Source organism: Melozone crissalis, unplaced genomic scaffold (assembly GCF_028551555.1).
Source record: "Melozone crissalis strain CALT ecotype California unplaced genomic scaffold, PUWL_Pcris_2 ptg000027l_1, whole genome shotgun sequence".
Classification (NCBI taxonomy): domain Eukaryota; kingdom Metazoa; phylum Chordata; class Aves; order Passeriformes; family Passerellidae; genus Melozone; species Melozone crissalis.
The window spans coordinates 52,264,129-52,283,224 of NW_026535805.1; the positions used below are offsets into that span (position 1 = coordinate 52,264,129).

Sequence of the window (19,096 nt, forward strand, 5' to 3'; positions counted from 1 at the left end):
TTCTGTTCTGTAGCTCTACTCAGCAGAAGTCAATTTCTGTAGTGAGGATGCAAAAGTATGCAAACCACACCATGGGCCTGAAGGATCATTTGATTTTTATCTTTTCATTGTCTTGCTCCAGTCCTGAAAGAGTAGCAGACCTGACTAGTAACTGATTTCAAGGTTTCAGGGGTTGAGGTTTGGTTGGGTTTTTTTTTTTCCTTGTGGCTTGCTACGAAAAGCCCGATCCTCAGTGTTTTATTATGTGGTGAAAGAGGAAGTAAGCTGGGGAGCTTGTCAAAATTTAGGAGGTACTGGCTGGCCTCTGGTCTGCTGACACAACAAAGCTTTTGTAAATTTGCTTTGGGAGTGGAGACCATTTGGAGTGAATGTGTGTGCAAAGACCCAGGTTTGTTCTTTGAATCTGTAAATTTTGGGAAAGTTAAGGAGGACGGTAATTGTGAAATCTGGAATAAAGTTTGCAGTGGTGTTACCAGCCTCTCATTAAAGTTGCAGTAAGGTACTTTTAAGACTATTAGGGTTGAACTGAAAGCTTACCTTGCTGGTTATACAGAAAAGTCAGGCTAAGCCTCAATATAGAGTGAATAGCCTTTTTTTAAATCTCTGGTTTTTACAGGTGTATCTAAAGAAATATCTGGGTCATAGAAACAGTTAGCTGTGTGTGTTCTTGGGTGTTTTTACCTTTTGAGAGACAGAGTAATGTTTGTGGCAGAAGGCTGTTGATCCATACTTGTCTTTCCACATAAGCTCCTCTCCAGAGGCTCAGGTGTCAAGGAAGAATGTAGAGGGGGAGAAGTGCATATACAGACATTTTTGTGAATTGTATCTCGTGTTGGGTTGGACTGTTCATTGTGTCTGGATTTTTTTTTTACAGTTTCTACTTTCTTCAATGAAGTAAAAGAGTTTTCAGTTTCCTCACAGCAAGCTTGCACATCTCTGCAGAAGTTTGTCATGAAAGGAAGGACATTTATAATTCTTGCTTTTTTTCTAGAGGAATGAGTAGCCAAAATACAATAAAGCACAGAAACAGATACTGGGCTTTAGTGGAGAATTTAATATCTTCATTTTCTGCCTACTCTGTTTCTGATCACTCATACTTCACCACAAAATACAAATCACATTTCATTTTAGAAACCTCAGGATCTGCTGTGGCTGGCCTCATGGGCAGGAAGGAGATGTCTGAGCACAGACCTAGAGGCACTGAAAGGTTCTAGCATTCTAGCTGCCTACCTCCTAGTCTGGTGAGGAGAGAAAATGAAATCACTGAGTTTTTTTTTGGACTGGCATCTAACCATGCTAAAAAGCAGTATTTGCCAACCAGCAAAAGCAAAGTTGATAGGCAAAGAAAATTGTTCAGAGCCCTGTATGTTGCAATGGTAGTGGTACTGGGTTAGGGTTTTTTCTTAAAAGCTCTGTATAATTCCAGTGGCATGCTTCTTGGATATCTGTACATTTTTCATTTACATTTTGACATTTAAATTTACGATACTGTAATTTTGCAGCTCATCTTACATACGCTTTTTTCAATGGCAAATTGAAATCACAGATGAAGTGCGCTTGAGTACAGAAAAAAATGTTTAGTGGGATGGGGGGAAAAAAATGTTGTAGCACACAAACATATTCCTTGGCTGCAAGCTTGTATGTGCAAATTAGGCTCACTTATGAGAACGACCTTTTTCATTTTTTCTTGTGCTAACATATCCCAAGGAAAGTGCATATGGTTCCTCAAAGTATTAAAATGTATCCTGCTGCTGGCATGGGAGGGAGCACAGTTAGCATACTCAAGAACTTGCCAGCCAACTGCAGTAAAGATATAACTGGACTATTGGATTTGTGGTGAAAGCTTAGCAACTTTGCTGGAAGTTATTTGGCTATGGTCCAAAGTTAAGTTCTGTCCTTCAGATGAAAGGTAACACAGAACAAGAAAAGTTCTTTACCACTTTTGTCATGCTCTCTCTCTTTATTTTTAAAAAGTATATTAGTTTTAAAAGTCAAGTGTATGAGAAGTATTTTCTGCTGAAGTATTTGCCCTGATGTTTGTGTTCTACAAGAAACATAGTAATTAGATATATACACATTAGAGCTAATAAACAGCACTATTGCAAGAAGTGTAGCACTAAGAAAATTTTACGTGAATGCACAATATTGTTTTGATCAAGGATGGCCAAATAGAAGACTAGAACAGGCTGGCACCCATCATAAATATAAAATTTTGATCATGCAATCAATGTTTTTTTCCCAGACTGAACTTATGTATAGAGGTTTTCATTCATCATATCAAACAGAAATTCAATCAAATGATTTTATGTGTAAGCAGCACAAAATGGCTGTTGATGAAATCTTACAAAAGGATGTAGAAATTGAAGCAGGAATTTCGAGGCTGTCTGGTTGTGCTGAGATGGTAGATCTCTCAAATTCATTCATGCTTACTTACAGGAACATTTGTAGTTGCATGTCATAAGCAGAATGTCGTTAGCATCATTGTGATTGATCAAGTTACAGCACATCAGGCAATGTGGATATTGGATTTTGTCTTCTTTTCCATGGTCTCTTGTGAACTAAGTGAGGTCAGGCATAGTTGGTGTTTAGCTAAAGGGACAGCTGGAAAACTGGTGGAGGAAAAACTGATTTTAACAGGTAACTTGTTAACTTGTTTCTGCAAGTCAGCACTTTATTGATATTGACAAAGTATCCTTTGGGAAAAACTGCTTCATAGTACCTGATAAATTTGGGATGGAAGTTTAAAAAAGATACTGAAATCTGACATTTGAGTATTTTTTTCCTCAGATGAGATGTAGCACTGCCAGATCTGTGCTGTAGTTAGAGATTTTTTTGAACACTTCTGGTTTTTCAGAGGGTGGTGGTGATTTATTTATTATTTATTTTAAGGTTCTGCTTTAATATTTTGAGAGTATTGCAAGAGGCAGTCATGAAGAGTATTTGTACTTCATTACAGAAGTGACTTATATAACTGGAAAACCCAAAGATAAAATAATGGAACACTGGAAATCATTGTCTCTTTTTTCCCATAATTGCATTTGCTCATTTTTTTTTCTTGAAATGTCAGTACACCCAGGAGAAAAACAAGCCTGGGAATTTTCATAGTTTCAAGTGAGTTATAGCTTTAGATGAGTGCCTTTTGTCATTGACAATAATAACAGTGTACTTTTGATATAACTAAAGAATATGTAAAATACATACAGAATTACTTTCAGAAGATTTGTTTTCTTTTGTTGGTAGGGTGTTTTTTGGTTTGGATAATGTTATATTGCATGACTGAAAGCAGCATTTTGTTAATCTTCATTCCAGAAAAATTAGAAATCTTTTAAGATTTAAGATTCTAAGAGTTAAGATTATTAATACTAAGTATAAAGATGCTTTTAGGTCTTTAAAGAAGAAATAGGTACTCTTTAAAATAAGATGGACTTCCTGTAGCAATTTGAGTTGACATTTTTCATGTAACAAATTCTATAATCTTTTAAGATTTGTTTAGGCTACTGCTGAAAATGCAGGTCTTATTCTGAGTTACTATCTGCAGAAGCTATTACTGTTGTGAACTGCATGGCAAGATGTGTGCCAGGTCAGAGTAAAATACCTGGGTAATCTATGTAATAATAAAAAAACACACATGTAAACTAATTTTAAAAAAAATTAGTTATCTTCGTGCATGTCTTGGATTTCTCTCTCCTCACTTCCATTGCACTTTGTCTCAGCAAATGAATAATATCAGTGCTGTATTCCTTTGTCAGAGCCTGCCAGTTTGTTTTTATTTGTTTCTTTATCTCTTGGAGGCAGGATCAGATCTGGGACTTAAATTCCCTTCCTTGTGACTCTTGATTCTGGGGCAGTTTTGCTTCTGACTGTTTCACTTTGGGCCTCTCTAGTTTTCCTTAGGTGGTGGACCTTGGAAAATCTGTATTTTCAGATTACCTAAAGAAAATTCTTCTATTTTCACCTCTCCTATTGCAGTGGTTACTTGGAGGTTTTTCCAAGGCTGCCTGATTTGTATAGTGAATAACTGTTTTCCTTGTACTGTAGGTAGCTGAAGTGGTGGATTTGCTTCTTCGAAGCAAATTTACAAAGGATGGCGTAGCATCCATTTTTCATTTTTCTTTTCACTCATGCTTCTACTCCAAGAGTGACATTTCAGTAAGGTGTTCTCTTTTTGCAGTTCTAGAGTGGCTCTTTTTACGCCTCTGTTAGCAGTGCTGCCTTCTACTTGTTTGCCATGCTGTCAAAATCCTTGGGAGTTGTGGGGAGAAATTAGGTTCCTGCTTCACATTCCAGCACTACTTCCTCTTGCCAGTTTTTTCTCATGTGCTCCAGATATTCATACAGACTTTAGTTTCTTAACTTGCCTTCCAGACTCTGGCACCAGGCAGTCTTGGAAAAACTGGGGTGGTCAGTGCCATCAACACCTTTCCCAAATAACTCTGTGACTTCAGTACAGCAGCTCCTACTCTTGCTTTGTGTTGGTGTTCTGTCTTAGAATCTTTTTGTATTATATCCAATGCAAATAAATCAGTTGGTGTGAGGGCTGAGTTTTCTCGTGTTACAGGTAAAGTCTGCAGTCCTTTTCAGTGATAAAAACATGGTTTTGCCTTTCACTCCCCACCCCGTTCTGAATTTAGTGCTGTTCCATAAACTTGCGAAACTGAAGTTCAGGTCCTGTACTCAGTGCTTGTTCTGCACTGCCATCCCTTTTGAAAGGGACTGTGTTAAATTGTAACTTGATTTATTTGGAGTACTGGTTAAAAGTTTTACTCTACCTGTGTACTTTCAACTTTCTTTGTAGCTTTCCAGCTTCTTTCTTGCCCTTCTTGAACAGAGGGGTGATGCTTTCTTCCAGTCCTTGGGAACCTCCCTTGGTTACAATGACTTTTTAAAGATCATGGAGTGGCCTGGCAATAATGTTAGGTAGTTTCTTCAGCACTTGTGGGTGCACATCTGACTTGTTTAAAAGTTCCCTAACATTACCCTCATTCACTGCTGTTGACCAAGTTCATTTTTCAAAGATCAAACTTGATTTATGTTTTATGATAAAACATAAAACATGGAGCATGGAAATGGTGAGTTTTCGTGTAGTCAGCAGGTGAAGAACAGTATCCTGAAATGACAAAGGTGTATTGGCATTACTGGAATGTTGACCATGGCAGTGGCCAGTGAACTGATCCTTGAAGATGTAGACAACAATAAGGACTTCTTGTCATTTGAATGTGTCCTTTTGAACAGGCTATGTAACCAAACCACCCAAGGAATTTTATGCTAAGTAATGATAGGTATCTACAGCTTAAGCACTGCTGATAACTCTTGGAATTTTGGTGGAATGGACCCCACTGTTAGATTGTATTTGTGCATGGATTGCCTGGTACCAAACAGAAAAACATACAACTACCAACACAAAAATTGTGTGTGATTATCTATCTGTAGAACTTTTTGCTTAATGCAGTCTCATTTGATGTGCAGGAAGACTTCTTATCCATACCCTAGCACATTTCTGGCTTCTCTGTGCATACTGAATGCTTGTTATCCTCTTGATCTTTGCCAAATATAGTCACATCTTTAGTAGTTCACACATTTCCAAAATGTATTATTGGTTTTTTTTATGAAGTTGAGTGGGTTTTGAGAACTTTGGGTTGTGTGGTGATATTTTTGAATCTCGCTTATTAGTGATAACTGGTGTGATACTGGGAGCAGATTGGAGAGGAGTGGACCTGGAAATTTGTGCTTGCTATAAAGACAAGTTTTTAGATACTGCATTTGTCCTTGAGATGCTGCTGTTCAGTGGAAAAAAACCCACCAAACCACAAAATTCACACAAAGTAGTTAACAAAAATAAGCAATAGAGAATTTATGTGCCAGCCCTCGTGGAAAAGGCATGAATTTCAGAGGAAGTTGGATTAGAAATACTGATATTTTGGTAGTATTTTGATAATAAGATAATTTCTAATCTGGTTAGAATGCAGGGAATACTTTGATCTGAAATGTGTGATTTGGACTCCTGACATGCAGTCAAAAAAACCTGATGTGAGTTCTGCTTCAACCTTTCCTCTACTTTTTTTCTTTTTCCCCTCATTTTTGGCACAAAACATATTAAACAACTAAACCACTGGAGGAATTAGCTGAATTCAGTAGCAAAAATCTATGTTAGCTTGCACTGCCAGCAGTTGGTACTTCAGACTTTTCCAGAGAGGTACCAAATTGAATGCTGTACCAAATCAAATTCTCTTGATACTACCAACCATCTGTGGAAAAGAAGCCACTTGTATATCGTGTGCCATGGCTGTAACTGAAAGATTTAAATGCAAAGAGATTTTCTTTCTTTTACAAATTGCCTGCAAGAATAACCTCTACTTTTTATGACATAATGAAGATGAGTTTACAGTTCACTATATCTTCTCTGAATAATTCCAAATGCAATACAATTCTGAAGTACACTTTAGTACCAGTGGATGTAAACAGTCAGATTTCTATTTCTTGTTTGAATTCATTATTTTAATCCCAGTCAGATTCATATTTGTGGTAGTAATGTACCCTACGTGGTGAGTGCTGAGAAAACATTTATAAAAAGCTTTGCCAAAGAAATCTGCCTATACAGACTACAGTGACTTTACTGTTGAGAGTCTTCATGTGTTTATGGAAAAACCCCATAGTAGTTGAGCAAGTCTGATTTGTAGATTTTGTTGCTCAAATACCCAAGTTACTTAATAACTCTAATACAAGAGATAGAGTAGTACAGCAGTTCTATTGATATGTTGGCAAAGAAGCAAACATGACTGGTCTTTACCATCTGTTTATAATGCTATATAAAGAAGACCTTACTGGTTGCCATGGAAACCGGCATTTCCAAAACCACAAGTGTTTGCTTAAAATCTCAGGCCTTCTGAAGTCTTGCATTTTCTGAGGAAAAAGAGAATTGAAAATATCTAAAGTTTTCTAGTGATTTATATTTCCTAACAATTGTTTTGCTGTAAAATACTTCCAGTATTTTTGTTCTGTATCTTTTTTCAAGACTTGAGAAATTTAAAGCATGCTGCTGGTAACTTATTTGATGAGCTTATTTGATGCTTAGCAATCACCCCCAAAAAGTGACAGATGCTTGTTGGGTTTTAGTTCAGATCAACAAGCCCAATTGTGATATTGACACAGTGGAGTGACAAATGCAGAATTTGGGTGGAGGTCACATTGAAAATACTCCTTAGCCTTAAGTAAAATCCCAGATTCATCTCAGTTATCAGAGCTGGTCACTTGGGTCTCACTGAAAAAAAAAAAGAATGTCTAGAATCAGAAGTCTAGAGAAAAACAGTAAATGAAGATAATACTGTTAAGAGTTACAGTCTAAGTGTGTCTGTGGTCTCCACTCTTGGCTTGAAATTGTGTTTTTTGTTTTTTTTTTTTTAAGTTTGCTTTGATTACTTTGAACTATTGAAAAACCCTTAGGTATAGTATTTAGAAGTATATACACTTGTCATGGTGTCTGGGAGTGTTTATTTTTTTTTTCTCATTTGAGACTGTATGTTCATATTGCTGCCTTGCACTTTGTGCTAATCATCCACTATATTTTAAGGTGTTTTTCCCCCCACTGGCTTACAAAAGGCTTCTGCTGTATATAAACACCTAACTCTATCTAAGTAGTGACACTGTGGAGGTGCTGCATTTGGAGTAATGCTGTTGGTTGGGTTTCAACCACCTAATTTTTATTTCTACCCAGAAGAAAGCTTTTTGTTTATGGCACTCTTGGCATGTGTTTGGCTTGAGCTACTTGAAGGGAGAGCAGTCTATTGAAGGACAAAATTTGGAACCTCTTTCTCATTACTAGTCAAGAGCCTTCAGTGTTTTTAGGGAATAAATATTAGTAATTAATTCATCTGAATAATACTGAAAATCAGTGAAGTTGTATCTAGAAATCTTATTCAGTAAGGAAGGTTAAAGGAACTTTTTATATCATTCTGTCATGGCAATACATAGCCTAACATTTTTGCCTTTTTCTAGTTCATCCATTTGTAAAACAAGCTGTGAGCATTTCAGTCTGAGATAATGGCCCAGAGTTGACCTTTTTCATTGTTACATTTTCCTAGTAAAGTTTATTTAATGCAAAATACATTTTTATGACAGGCTCTACAATTGCCAAATATTGCTGAAGTGACACTGAACCTCCAGAGGTGTCTGAATTCATTAGCCTTCTGAAGCCAATCATCTTTCTGTCATTCACTGAACTCTTCCAAAATATTTTTATTCCTTTCACTTAGCAGATTATTCCTGCATCTGAGAGAGCCTGTTCCCAAAAAAGTAGTCTTGTGCTTGAGTCCACCTGTTGATACTGGTCGGCAGTGGGGTGTTAGACCTCCCACAAAGTTTAAATAAAGCAAATATTGATGGAGAAATCAGACACACAAAATTTAGGCTTCTGTCTAAGTATTTGTGGTTAGAAAAATAAAGGTGCCAGACCTGCAAGCTACTCCTGGTCAAAGTAATTGCACTCAGATACTGACTGCATTTTTTGATGTTAGCTTGCCTGCTATACCCATCACATTTCAAATCAAGTTCCTGACCAGGAAAAACAGTGGAGACTGGCAGTTAGTTTAAAAATACATTTTGGTGGTTTGTTTCCTGTGTGGTGCCTTTACTCTTAAAGTGGTCCTTTTTGCCCTGCCTCTACCACTCATAGGATCTCATGGTGGAGGGTAGAATTACTTAAACTAATAATAGTAGTTAATAATTATTTTACTGAATAATCAATGTCTTTGAGACAAATGTGTGATTATAGCTGCCTTTTATTTTTACAGTGCAGTTTTGCAGCATCCATAGTAGGTATTTTTCAGATCTTAGATGACCATGCAGCCTCAAAACAGCCTTTTCATGCTCAATGTCAAACTGTTCTGTGCATTTGGTTCTTCTCACCAAGCAAATCTTTTTCTTCTTTGCCTTCATCTAACCAGATAAGTTTTGCAGAAAAATGGGAGTTGTTTAAGTATGGGCTTTTTTGTTGTTGTTGGGGTTTTTTGTTTGTTGGTTTTTTGGGCTTTTTTGTTTGGTTTGGGTTTTTTAGTGGATTGGTTTTGTTTGTTTATTTGTTTGTTTATTTTTGTTTATTGGTTTTGTTTTTTAAAGTAACTCGTCCCATTGATCCTAAGGAAAATCCTACCCTAAAGGAAATAAGTGCATCAAAACCCCTGTAAATAGAATGCATCTATGTAGCTGATCTTCATGGGGGAATGATTCAAATAACCTCTGCCTTTTTGGGAAATCAAATAAACCTAGCAGCACTCAATGGTAGACTAATACAAGTGTCTAAATAGGGTTCTACAGACTCCAGGGAAAACTTTGTGGTTTTTTATTTCAAGAATTCGAAGCCTGTATTGATTTCTAGGAGCTACAAGTGCTCAGTTACAATTAACTCCAAGTTACCATGGCCAAGTATCTGTATTTTTTTTGTGCTTGATCCACAGCCTGTAGTTTCATAAACTTAAGAGTAAGATTTGGGTTTTGTGGGATCTTGCCCATTTGAATCTCCACAATTTTATTCAACCTTCTGACTTTTATAGTTTCTGGAAGGCTCCATCTTTTTTGATCATTGTTGTATTGCAGAAGGTGTTGCAATTTTCTTCTCAAAAGTAGTGCAATATTTGGGATAGTTACTAAAGCCTGAAGAAGTGAGTGCATGTAGCAGTTCCAGAAAGAGATCAGTCTCTCTTCCAATCCTGAAGGGTACTGTGGCTTTTCCTTGAGATTCTTGAAAAAGCTATATGCAAGACTTATCTTGTGGTAAATTACTTCTGGGAATGATGCAATTGACACCAAATTCCATGTGCCTCCTGCCTCCTACCTGGGACTGTAGTTTTCCACTCTCCCGGTCCCTGTGAAGATCACATTTAATAAAGAATAGTGTGATGAAACTTTGGCTGGGATTTTCTCCATTATTTAAGAAATATTTCTCCTTGTAAGCAATACCCCATGAAAACTGAGCAGTTGGAGTCACTTGAGTTGTAAAGGACTCTAGGAGTTTTCCCCAAGGAGCTTTCTGTTCTAGAAGCTACACTGTCGAAACCTTCTTCCAAGATAAAGCAACAAAGACCACCTTTGTTAGGTTTCTGTTCAGTTTGTGAAAAATATATGTAATCTGTTAAAGACACGCTTTTATTTCTGGATTTTTGGGACTCCTGAACACCTGAATTTTGTACATGCTGTATTTTCAATGATCTTTAGTCACTCTCTCCAACGGAGTAGGTGTCTGAGACTTCATAAATGGAAGAAAAGGTACCCAAATTTATACAGTTCTTTGCATCCCAAAAAACACTGCAGCTGTTGTGGAACTGAGCATTTTGAGGCCTGTTTTTTTACTGAAGACCTTGGTTTCAATTAATTCCCAAGTACTCTTTAAGTCTAAGAGTAGTCAAGTGAAAGCTCAGATACAACGTTTTCTGTATTAGTTTTTCAGTGACTCTGCCTGTAGATGTGTAGCTATGAGCCCGTAAATTTCAGGCAAGTACTTCCTCACAGGACCACAGCCATTCTTGTTTTCACATGACTAAGTTACTGGCTTGGCTTGCTTTTAACTCTCCAATCATCACACCACATAATGGTTGAAGTTAGTAAAAGGTTTCCTTGTGTCATAAGCAAAAGCCACACTTGTAAATTACCTTTTTAAATTTTTTGCTTTTGGATGAAAAGCTAGTGCAGAGACAGGTCCCTGTCTTCTTCATACCAGAGTTTTGTTTGGTGTTTTGTCTGTGAAATCTTGTGTTTCTTTGTGATTGGCTTCACAAAGCTGATGGGGTGAGACCCCTTATTTCTCAGACGCAGGTGGAGCAGGGGAGCTGTTAAAGACTCCCTTGCAACCTGGTCTAAGAGCATATTCCTGCAATGTGGGACAGGAACATCAATTCCTCCAAGCCTGGCATGACTCATTGGACAGGTCTGCCCTTGCTGGATAAACTCTTTAATTACCATGCAGTGACAAAATGGTGATGAGCCCCATCCCATTTTTCACAAGCCTGTTTTTCAGGTAAGGAAATTTCCCAAACCTCAATATTCATTTTCCATATGCAAAGAGATGTTTAGTTGTCCAAACCCAAGAAAAACTTTCTAAAACTCACATTCTCACCTGCAGCCTCTAGCGGGCTTTTTGAGTTGAAATGACATGTGGGTGGCAGAGCATCTTCCCTTCTATAATTTCCTGTCAGCTGTGTATTTAATTTGAATCCCATTTTTTAATGCTGTTCTCTTCATGTGAAGTAAGTGTGTCTTGTTTCCCCTTCTGAATCGTGCTCAAAGCACATGTCATGACAAGGCTGATTCTCCTCTCCAGATCTGGCTATGGAATGTTGGAATGGGTCAGGGTTTTTAATGTGCTTATTTCAAGTACTTATTAAATATCCTTCTGCATATCTCTCTTCTGGAGAGATATGCAGAAGGATATTTAATAAGTACTTGAAAGTTGAGTAGCAGGTGAAAAAGTTGCTATAGATTGCTGTTAGCATATACCAAATGTATAACTTTGAATGCTCTCAGTGTTTAAATATATTCATATTTGAGTGTGATCATGTGGTCAGATGGTGAATCCCATAATTCAGATATGCACATAAATAATATAGTGGTTTAACATCTATTTAAAAAATGAGTATGTCAGAGAGTTTTCTCTTATTTACTTCTGACAAGTCATTAATATAGCAAATTGGATAAAAGCCCTGAGGCTGGTATTTCTTGCATTTCTAATAAGGAAGCCAAGAATCTTGCCAAGTAGCTCCATGCCTTACCTCTAGTGATAGCTATAGAATTGTCTGTTATAATTAATTTCAACAAAATGGGTTGTGTTATTTTTAAAAGGTACCTGCGCCTGTAACTGTAACATCCTGATAACCCTTCTATATTGAGCAAAATGGAAGGTGCTTTCCTGAGATGTTACAGACTGAAAACTCTGTTTATATTGTCACATCTGGGATTGTCAGTTTGAATTGAGGAGTTTCTTTTTCAGAATAGTTTGTAATTCAGCCTAAAACTAGCCTGGGCTTTCAATGACACTATCCTGTGCTTATAAATCTTCTTCATCAGTGTAATTGATTTTGGTTGTGTTATAGACTTTCCCAGCTGCTTTTCATTAGAGCTGTGTGGACAGATCATTTTTTCCCCCTCCTTTTGTTTGACAGCTGAACAGGGAAGGTAGGGGAATGGAATTCCTCTCTGTTTTCCTTCCCCTTGTTAACCACACGGGGCTTGTGTATGGCCTGAAACAAAACGACTGATCTTGTCAATGGGACACCTTCAATAGAATGCATGGAAACGAAGGGTAAAAATCACCAGAGGAGGTGAGGAGAACTGTGATCTGTCCACTTCAGCCCTTACCAGCAGTCCTGTGGCCATCAAACATGCCTGGATGGGAGTGGAGGAGCTCCAGTGGGGTAACTGATGAAAGGGCTGCCAGCCCCACAGCTCCTGCTTGCTTGGGTCACGAGCAGAACTTTTGGGAAATACTGACAACGTTTAGCTTGTGAGAAACAACTGCTCACTTTGAAAATTTAAAAAGGTTTATTAAACCTTAACAAAAATACAACAAAAGACTACATAAGGAAAAAGCTGCAGCACCGGGAACTGGCCCTCGTGCACACCATGTGGCTGGTTCATCTTCAAGATGGATATTCCATCTTTTATACAATCTCTGGGGGGGTGCATCAGCCAGCCCTGGCCCCTCCCAAAGTCTGTCAGTCAGCTCTTCTCTGCCATTTATTGGTTGAGACTGCTTTCTTGTAACTTAATTGGAGATCAGGTGTTGCCATGCCGCACCCCCAAAGCGCCAAGCTTTTCCATTCCCAAAGTGCTCCAGGTAAGGGACACATGCACGCCTTCTTTTTACTTATCCTAGACAGCCCAGGGTATCTGATGGTCACAGTACTGGGGGGGAAAGGGAACCACGGGGAGAACAGAGGACATCTAAACTACAATGACATAACTGTACATCATTAAAGCTTTTCTTAATATTCACACAATAGTTATCTTTTTATTGCAAGAGTCAATCATCTCATTGTCCATCTATAGTAAGCTAAACATTTAAAACCCCCTTTTTGTCTCTCAAAATACCTTATCACATCAGTTTTGTTGGGAAATTTGTTCTGCATTCTTCATAATTAAATTTGAATTAGCACTACTACCCATGAGTATGGTCTCTTCTGCTACACCCACTTGCAGAGTCAGTTGTCTTTACAGTTGCCTGTGCAGGGGGTTTTTTGCTGCCTTTTGGTACCATGACATTATCCCTGTGTCCAGCTCTTCCTTATGGTAAGTGTAGTATATGGTAGAGATGATTCATGCTATTAATGTCTAAAATATTGTAAGATCCAAACTATGTCTTTTGACCACCCCAGCCGGGAGCAGTGTATTATTCATCCAGTTCCAGGATGTCGTTAAGATAAATCAGGTTCTTTAACGTAAGAATGAAACCTTCCTGGGTGATGATCACCGACTTCCCTGGGATACCAGGACCGCTCAAGAGTGATTCTCACCTAGGAGATTGCGTCTACCACGGTCACCACCGGTGAATGCCGACTTCTCCGGAGTTCTCGGATAACATCCAGACACCTGGATTGGACTTTTGTCCAACTCTGCACATATGTAGCCCCGGTTCTGCATGTGAAGGGATACAAAAGAACATTTGGTCATCTCTGCCTCAGGCGGAATAAACTGTATAAGAGCTCGCTGTGCAAAGCAGCATTTGTGAACAGGGGGAGACTGACATTCGGGGGTCAGGTCCGTGTGTTCACCCAGCGCCCATCCCGGGCTCGGCGCTGCCCTTGGCTGTAGTGGTTTTTGCCGATCGAAATTCTGTTTCGCTGACAATTGAATAAATCATTGCTAAATTTTCTTATAAGTTTGGCTCTCGATTTGATAATTCATAACAGTGACTGTTACAGTTTCCATGTTTCCTCTCTATTGTTTAAATTCACAGTTTAATATAATGAAAAAAGTGCTAGGAACGTGGTTTTGTCTCATGCAAATAATTTAAAAATCTTTGTGGTATTTAAATATTTAATGACGCTTGCGATGAATAGCAGATTTTTGTTTTAATAGAAGTGTAACAGTTCTACTGAAATAGCCGCACATGTGGAGCATACACAAAGCGCCGAGTGGCAGGTTTGCCTGGCGCACTGTGCGCGGCAGACGGGCGCTGGCGGTGGGCGGTGTAATCCGCAGGCATTAGCCATTAGCCGGTGTCGCTGGGCGAGTGGGCGGTGTGAGGCCCTGGCGCGGGTGCTGTGTCACACCGCGCATGCGCCGCAGCCGGGCGCTTCTCCCCTTCTCCCCTCAGCTCTAGCGTGGAAATTTCTGTGGGGAACGCTGTGCTGCATTTAAAACTGTGAATCTGCCGGTTTTCAACTGGGTTACTCTGTCACACGGATAATATCTAGAGAAAATGTCTTTCCCTCCCCCGAATTCTGAATTCCAAAACGGAATCCTAGAGGTGTTCAACTTTCCTACCTTTTTCTGGTATGCAGTCCCCCGAGGATGAAGTATGTCATTTGCGCATACCCAGCCTGTAAACTTTAGAGGAAGCAAAATTGTGCTAATGACTGAGGGGTTTTTTTGGGTACCCTATGCATGCGCTTGTATTGTTCAGCAGAGGTTTTCCAAAAGACTGTCAGCTTGATGTATCTTTTTCTGTGTGCGCAATTTCACTTGGGTTGCTTTTAGTTCACTTTTTTCCCTGGAGGCACCTGTCTCCTGCCACATACCCATCACGACTAATTGCACCATCTGGAAGACTTTTGTGTTGCTGTTACTTGTGCAGGGTATCTCTGGGGAGCTTAATTCAGAATGTGAATGTGACCCCTGAAGCCATGTCAAGTAGTTGCAGTAGTTTCTGGTGTCTAAAGGATGATCACCGGAGGCTTTATTTGTTTCAAGTCTAATGCGGTTTGTTTTAGTGTGGATATGATACATATCAGTAACACAACATGTTTTGAAAATGGAGTTAAACTTTGACTACTGGTTGGTAATTCAAAGAAAATCCTGTCGAAAATTACATCCAAACCATATGTAACGTCGAGGCTGTATGATTAGGTGTAGCAATGATAGACATACTGCTCCTTATTACTTGATTTTTATGTTCTGATCTTCCCCCCACCCACAGCTGCACTTTTCATTAACAGTTTTCCAAGAAGGTAAGGTATTCATTGCTAGTGGTGTTGGAAACCCCCTGAACAGCCCATCACATTGCTTTTGCTATTGCTGCGCACTGAGTATTTCAACACAGGTAATTGTCTTCTGTTTCTTACCTTGTTCGAATCAGGTGAAAGTGCTTCACTTCTAGTGTCTGTCTAGGCAGTGGCTTATTTAGAGGCCAATGTTCCATGTCCCTGCGATGAACACTTTTTATGTCTACTTTTGTAACATCCTGTTGCTTGACAAGCTGTAGAGCACTGGGCATGAAAAAGCAAAGTGTTGTGATTGTTCAGAGTATCACTATAATTTGCTATTTTATTAAAGCATTATTCATTTCTCACTATATCTCTGCCTTTAGTAATACACTCTGATTTTACCACGTACATATGTGGAAAAAACCCAATTTTTTTCCGAAAACCACTTTTCTTTAAAAATGATGGAGTTTTAAATAGTGTTGAGGAAATATATTTTAATTCAGTTGCATCATCTGTAGAACTTCTGTGGTTGTGAGTAATGTGGTCAACTGGAGTTCAAGCCAGAGAAGTACTTACATCACCACAAACAATTATGAATTCTGTGTCCAGGATGCATGTACACTATGTATTATTCATTATATATTTTTTCTGTCTTTTTCCTGGGTAGCTTAATGTTCATTGTGACTGATTTTGGAAATCTATAGAGTTTTAAGTGTATAACTGCCTTGGCTGCATTCTGTTCACTGTATATTGGAGCATGCTAAAAAAACACATTATATATTTGTGTGTTTGGTGAGAATAGAAATATGCAGGTTACAGATTCACAGAATGCTAAAGGCAAGCAGGTGTCCCCCTCCTCCTTAAAATCCTTCACTACCTGTAGCCAGTAAACAAAATAAAGGTGCGTGCCACATGACCACAGTGTGTGTGCCCTTGGGCAGAGATCTGAGCTGTGTAATCTTTCATGGGTTTGAGTGGCTGGGAAGTACTGTTGGGCTGAGCTAAAAAAAATAAAATTCTTCTTTGGGAAGTTAGATGGAATCTCCCTTCTACTGCTTTCAGGGTTGCTGTGAGCATGGGGTATCCTGAGCTGCCAGGCTCACTGGGTTACACCTGACTTGTGCATGACATGAAATACAAGAGACATGCTTCTCCTTGAAAATAATCAAGATTTAATTCAATCCTGAATACTTGTTTTTCTCTACAGCAGTAGGATTTCATTGTAAGTGTCAGGTAAAAGATGACAGAAGATCATGATTCATAATTGCAACTTATTTCCCTGCTAACATGAATATTAAAGACATGATGAATGGATGGCAGCCTGAGGTCTTTTTTTCCACTTTGGTACAACCAGTGAACATGGATTGTGAAAATATGTCTTTTTTTTTTCTTCTGTTTTAGGGGTTTTGTCTATGATAGCCGAAACAATTTACAGATGCGAGGTTTGGTCGTACTGCTGATTTCCAAAGCTGCTGGACCCAGCACAGCAGAACTCTCTTTCCAGCATGACATGGTCAGTGGAATTTATTCCAGGTATGTATGCTAGGGTATATTTGATGGACAATTTCTTGGTGGTATCAAAGCATGCTAAGTGGCCTGTTCACCTGTCAAGGAAAATCAATACTTCCCTAATCACAAAACTTTGTTCCTCAGGTTTATTGTAAGCTTTCCACAGTGAAAACCATTTCCTACTCTTTGTGTAACTCTTATTGTATCTAATTGTGGTGTTTTGGGCACAACCAAATTGAAAACATTTGGGTCAAGATAGTTAGCTGATAGTTTACATTAAGAGTTACTAAGAATAAAAAAAATCCCAATGCTAGAAAAGATTTTTAAATAGAGTATTCTCATTTTGATTTCTTCCAATGTTATTTGGAGGAAATAACACCTGTTTACTAGAAATTTCCAAGTGAGATGCCAGCCTTGTGGGACACCAGTTGGTCTCACTGAGCACAGAAGTTTTTGTAAAGCCTGTTTGGAGGGTGTTTTCCCATGCAGCAGCAGTGTAGAATGAAGTTTTTACCTCCCACATGTCACAGCGGGTTTACTGAGCCTGCCATTATGGTTCCTTAGGCTCTCACTGAGATATTTCAGCTTCATTGAGTTCCTAAATATTTTGTAAGCTTTTAAACTAAATTTCTTAATCTAGTAACATCAGTAATGAAAATCAGTGGTTGCTCTCCTTTGAATATTTGATAGTGAACTATTCTATTGAAGCAAGTCATGAGATCTGTTGAAAAATTGTAAACTTTGAATTTTTTAAAAACCTTTTGAAAAATTGTGTGTTGTTTGGTTGAGGAAACAAGACTGTTGTATTTTTTGTTAACTGTGTTTCTGACCTCTGTAATACACTAAAGGAAGATGCACAAGCTTAGTGACATGTTCGCATCCTGTTTTGTTTCAAAATGCAGAAGTAGTATCATAGAATTGGAAAGACCAAACAGAAAAAAAAACCTGAAATCTGTGTAGTATCTTAAAATAGCAGAGAAGGAAAACATATATGAATTAGTATAGGCATAAATAAGTAAGAAGAAGGACGAAAAAAAAGGACAAGGCTGTAAAGCAGGCTTGTTATGGAAAGCTGTGTTGTCCTTTTGGTAGTTTAATTCCATTCTTATTTTGTTTCATCTGTAATGTCCCCTTAGGGTTGTAAAATTTTTATATTTATATGCAAATGATGCTGTATGAAAGCATAATTCTAGTTAGTTAATTATGGCACAGGAGGTATTTTAGTTTGTTTTGTAAACGATTAAAAAAGTTTTACCTTAAGTATGCCTCATAAAAGGAGAGAAAAAGCATTATTTTTTTGATAACTAAGTTCTTGAGTATGGTGATTCTGACCATGGAGGTAAAGTTTGAGCATTTAAAGCTGCCGTTGGGAAGGTGACTAGTGGAAGTATTCATTAAGGAGCAAATAAGACCTTGAATTAATAATGAGCCATTTGGTGTAAATGGACATCATTGGAATGATGCCAGTTCAACCAGCTGAAAATCTAGCCTAATAATCTAAGTTTGAGCAAGTCAATAGCCATTATAATATCTAGTTCGGAGTTACAAAGGTACGCCAAAAACAAAGCAGTTTTGAATACGCCCACACAGGTTCACTTAAGGTTCATTACTGTCTGCAAAAGTGATGACTGTGGAGTTGTTAATTTGAATGGATTTTCAATGACACTTTAAGTCCTGCAACATGGTGTAAATACAAGGAAATATGCCACTGCATTTTTTCATTTTGTGTCATAATGGTCAGTTCTTGCCCTCTATTGAAGTCTGTGGGTTTTGGCTTTGGAATTTTTTCTTTATTTAAGGTACTTTTCCAACTGTACTTATTTAAATGTGAGTCTAATTTCTGATTTCCATTTCTCCATTGTATATAGCTAAGAGAATAGGCAGCTTGTAAAGTTGTGATCTTAAAGGTTTTTTGTGATATTTTTAACATGTATTACAAGCAGTGTTTTACAAACTGCCCTCTCCTGAAGACGAACAAAAGAATGTTGTTTTCCATTAGTGCATTTTTGTCTGCTGTTTTGGTTGCAATGTAATTATATGTGGTTTGTGTATATTTGACATATATATCAAAGGCAAAATATATCCCTCAGTGATTTGAAGCGAAGAAATATGCTTAATCCTTTATTGCTTATATGTCTCCAGCTTTGGATAGTATTTTTTGGAAACAGATTCTTACAGATTTTCAGCTCAGCTGTAATCTATACAGCTCTTTTTGTTGCCATGCCATATAATTACTTCATCTTTATATATAATGTTTTGCTGGAAATATTATTTCTGGCACTGTAATGAGCATCTTCACTGCCTGATACTTACGTGGTGTGAACATTATATTGTGGACTATTAGCTGGGATATGGCTGACTTGATTTTAGGATACTTAGTAGTGATTAATTAATTGTATTTCTGAAATCTGAGCATGAGCTAAGTTGTTCCAGTACTTGTCAGCAACTGCACCAGCCCA

The 19,096-nt window shown here is 38.1% G+C and overlaps 1 protein-coding gene across 1 annotated transcript in view; it reads left to right on the forward strand.

Annotated features, from left to right (window-relative positions):
• Positions 1-19,096, forward strand: part of PDSS2 (decaprenyl diphosphate synthase subunit 2) — a 111,508-nt gene that overhangs the window by 29,298 nt on the left and 63,114 nt on the right. Inside the window, exon 2 of the mRNA XM_054280237.1 lies at positions 16,530-16,661. Coding sequence (XP_054136212.1) covers positions 16,530-16,661 — 132 coding nt within the window. The remainder of the gene's footprint in view (positions 1-16,529; positions 16,662-19,096) is intronic.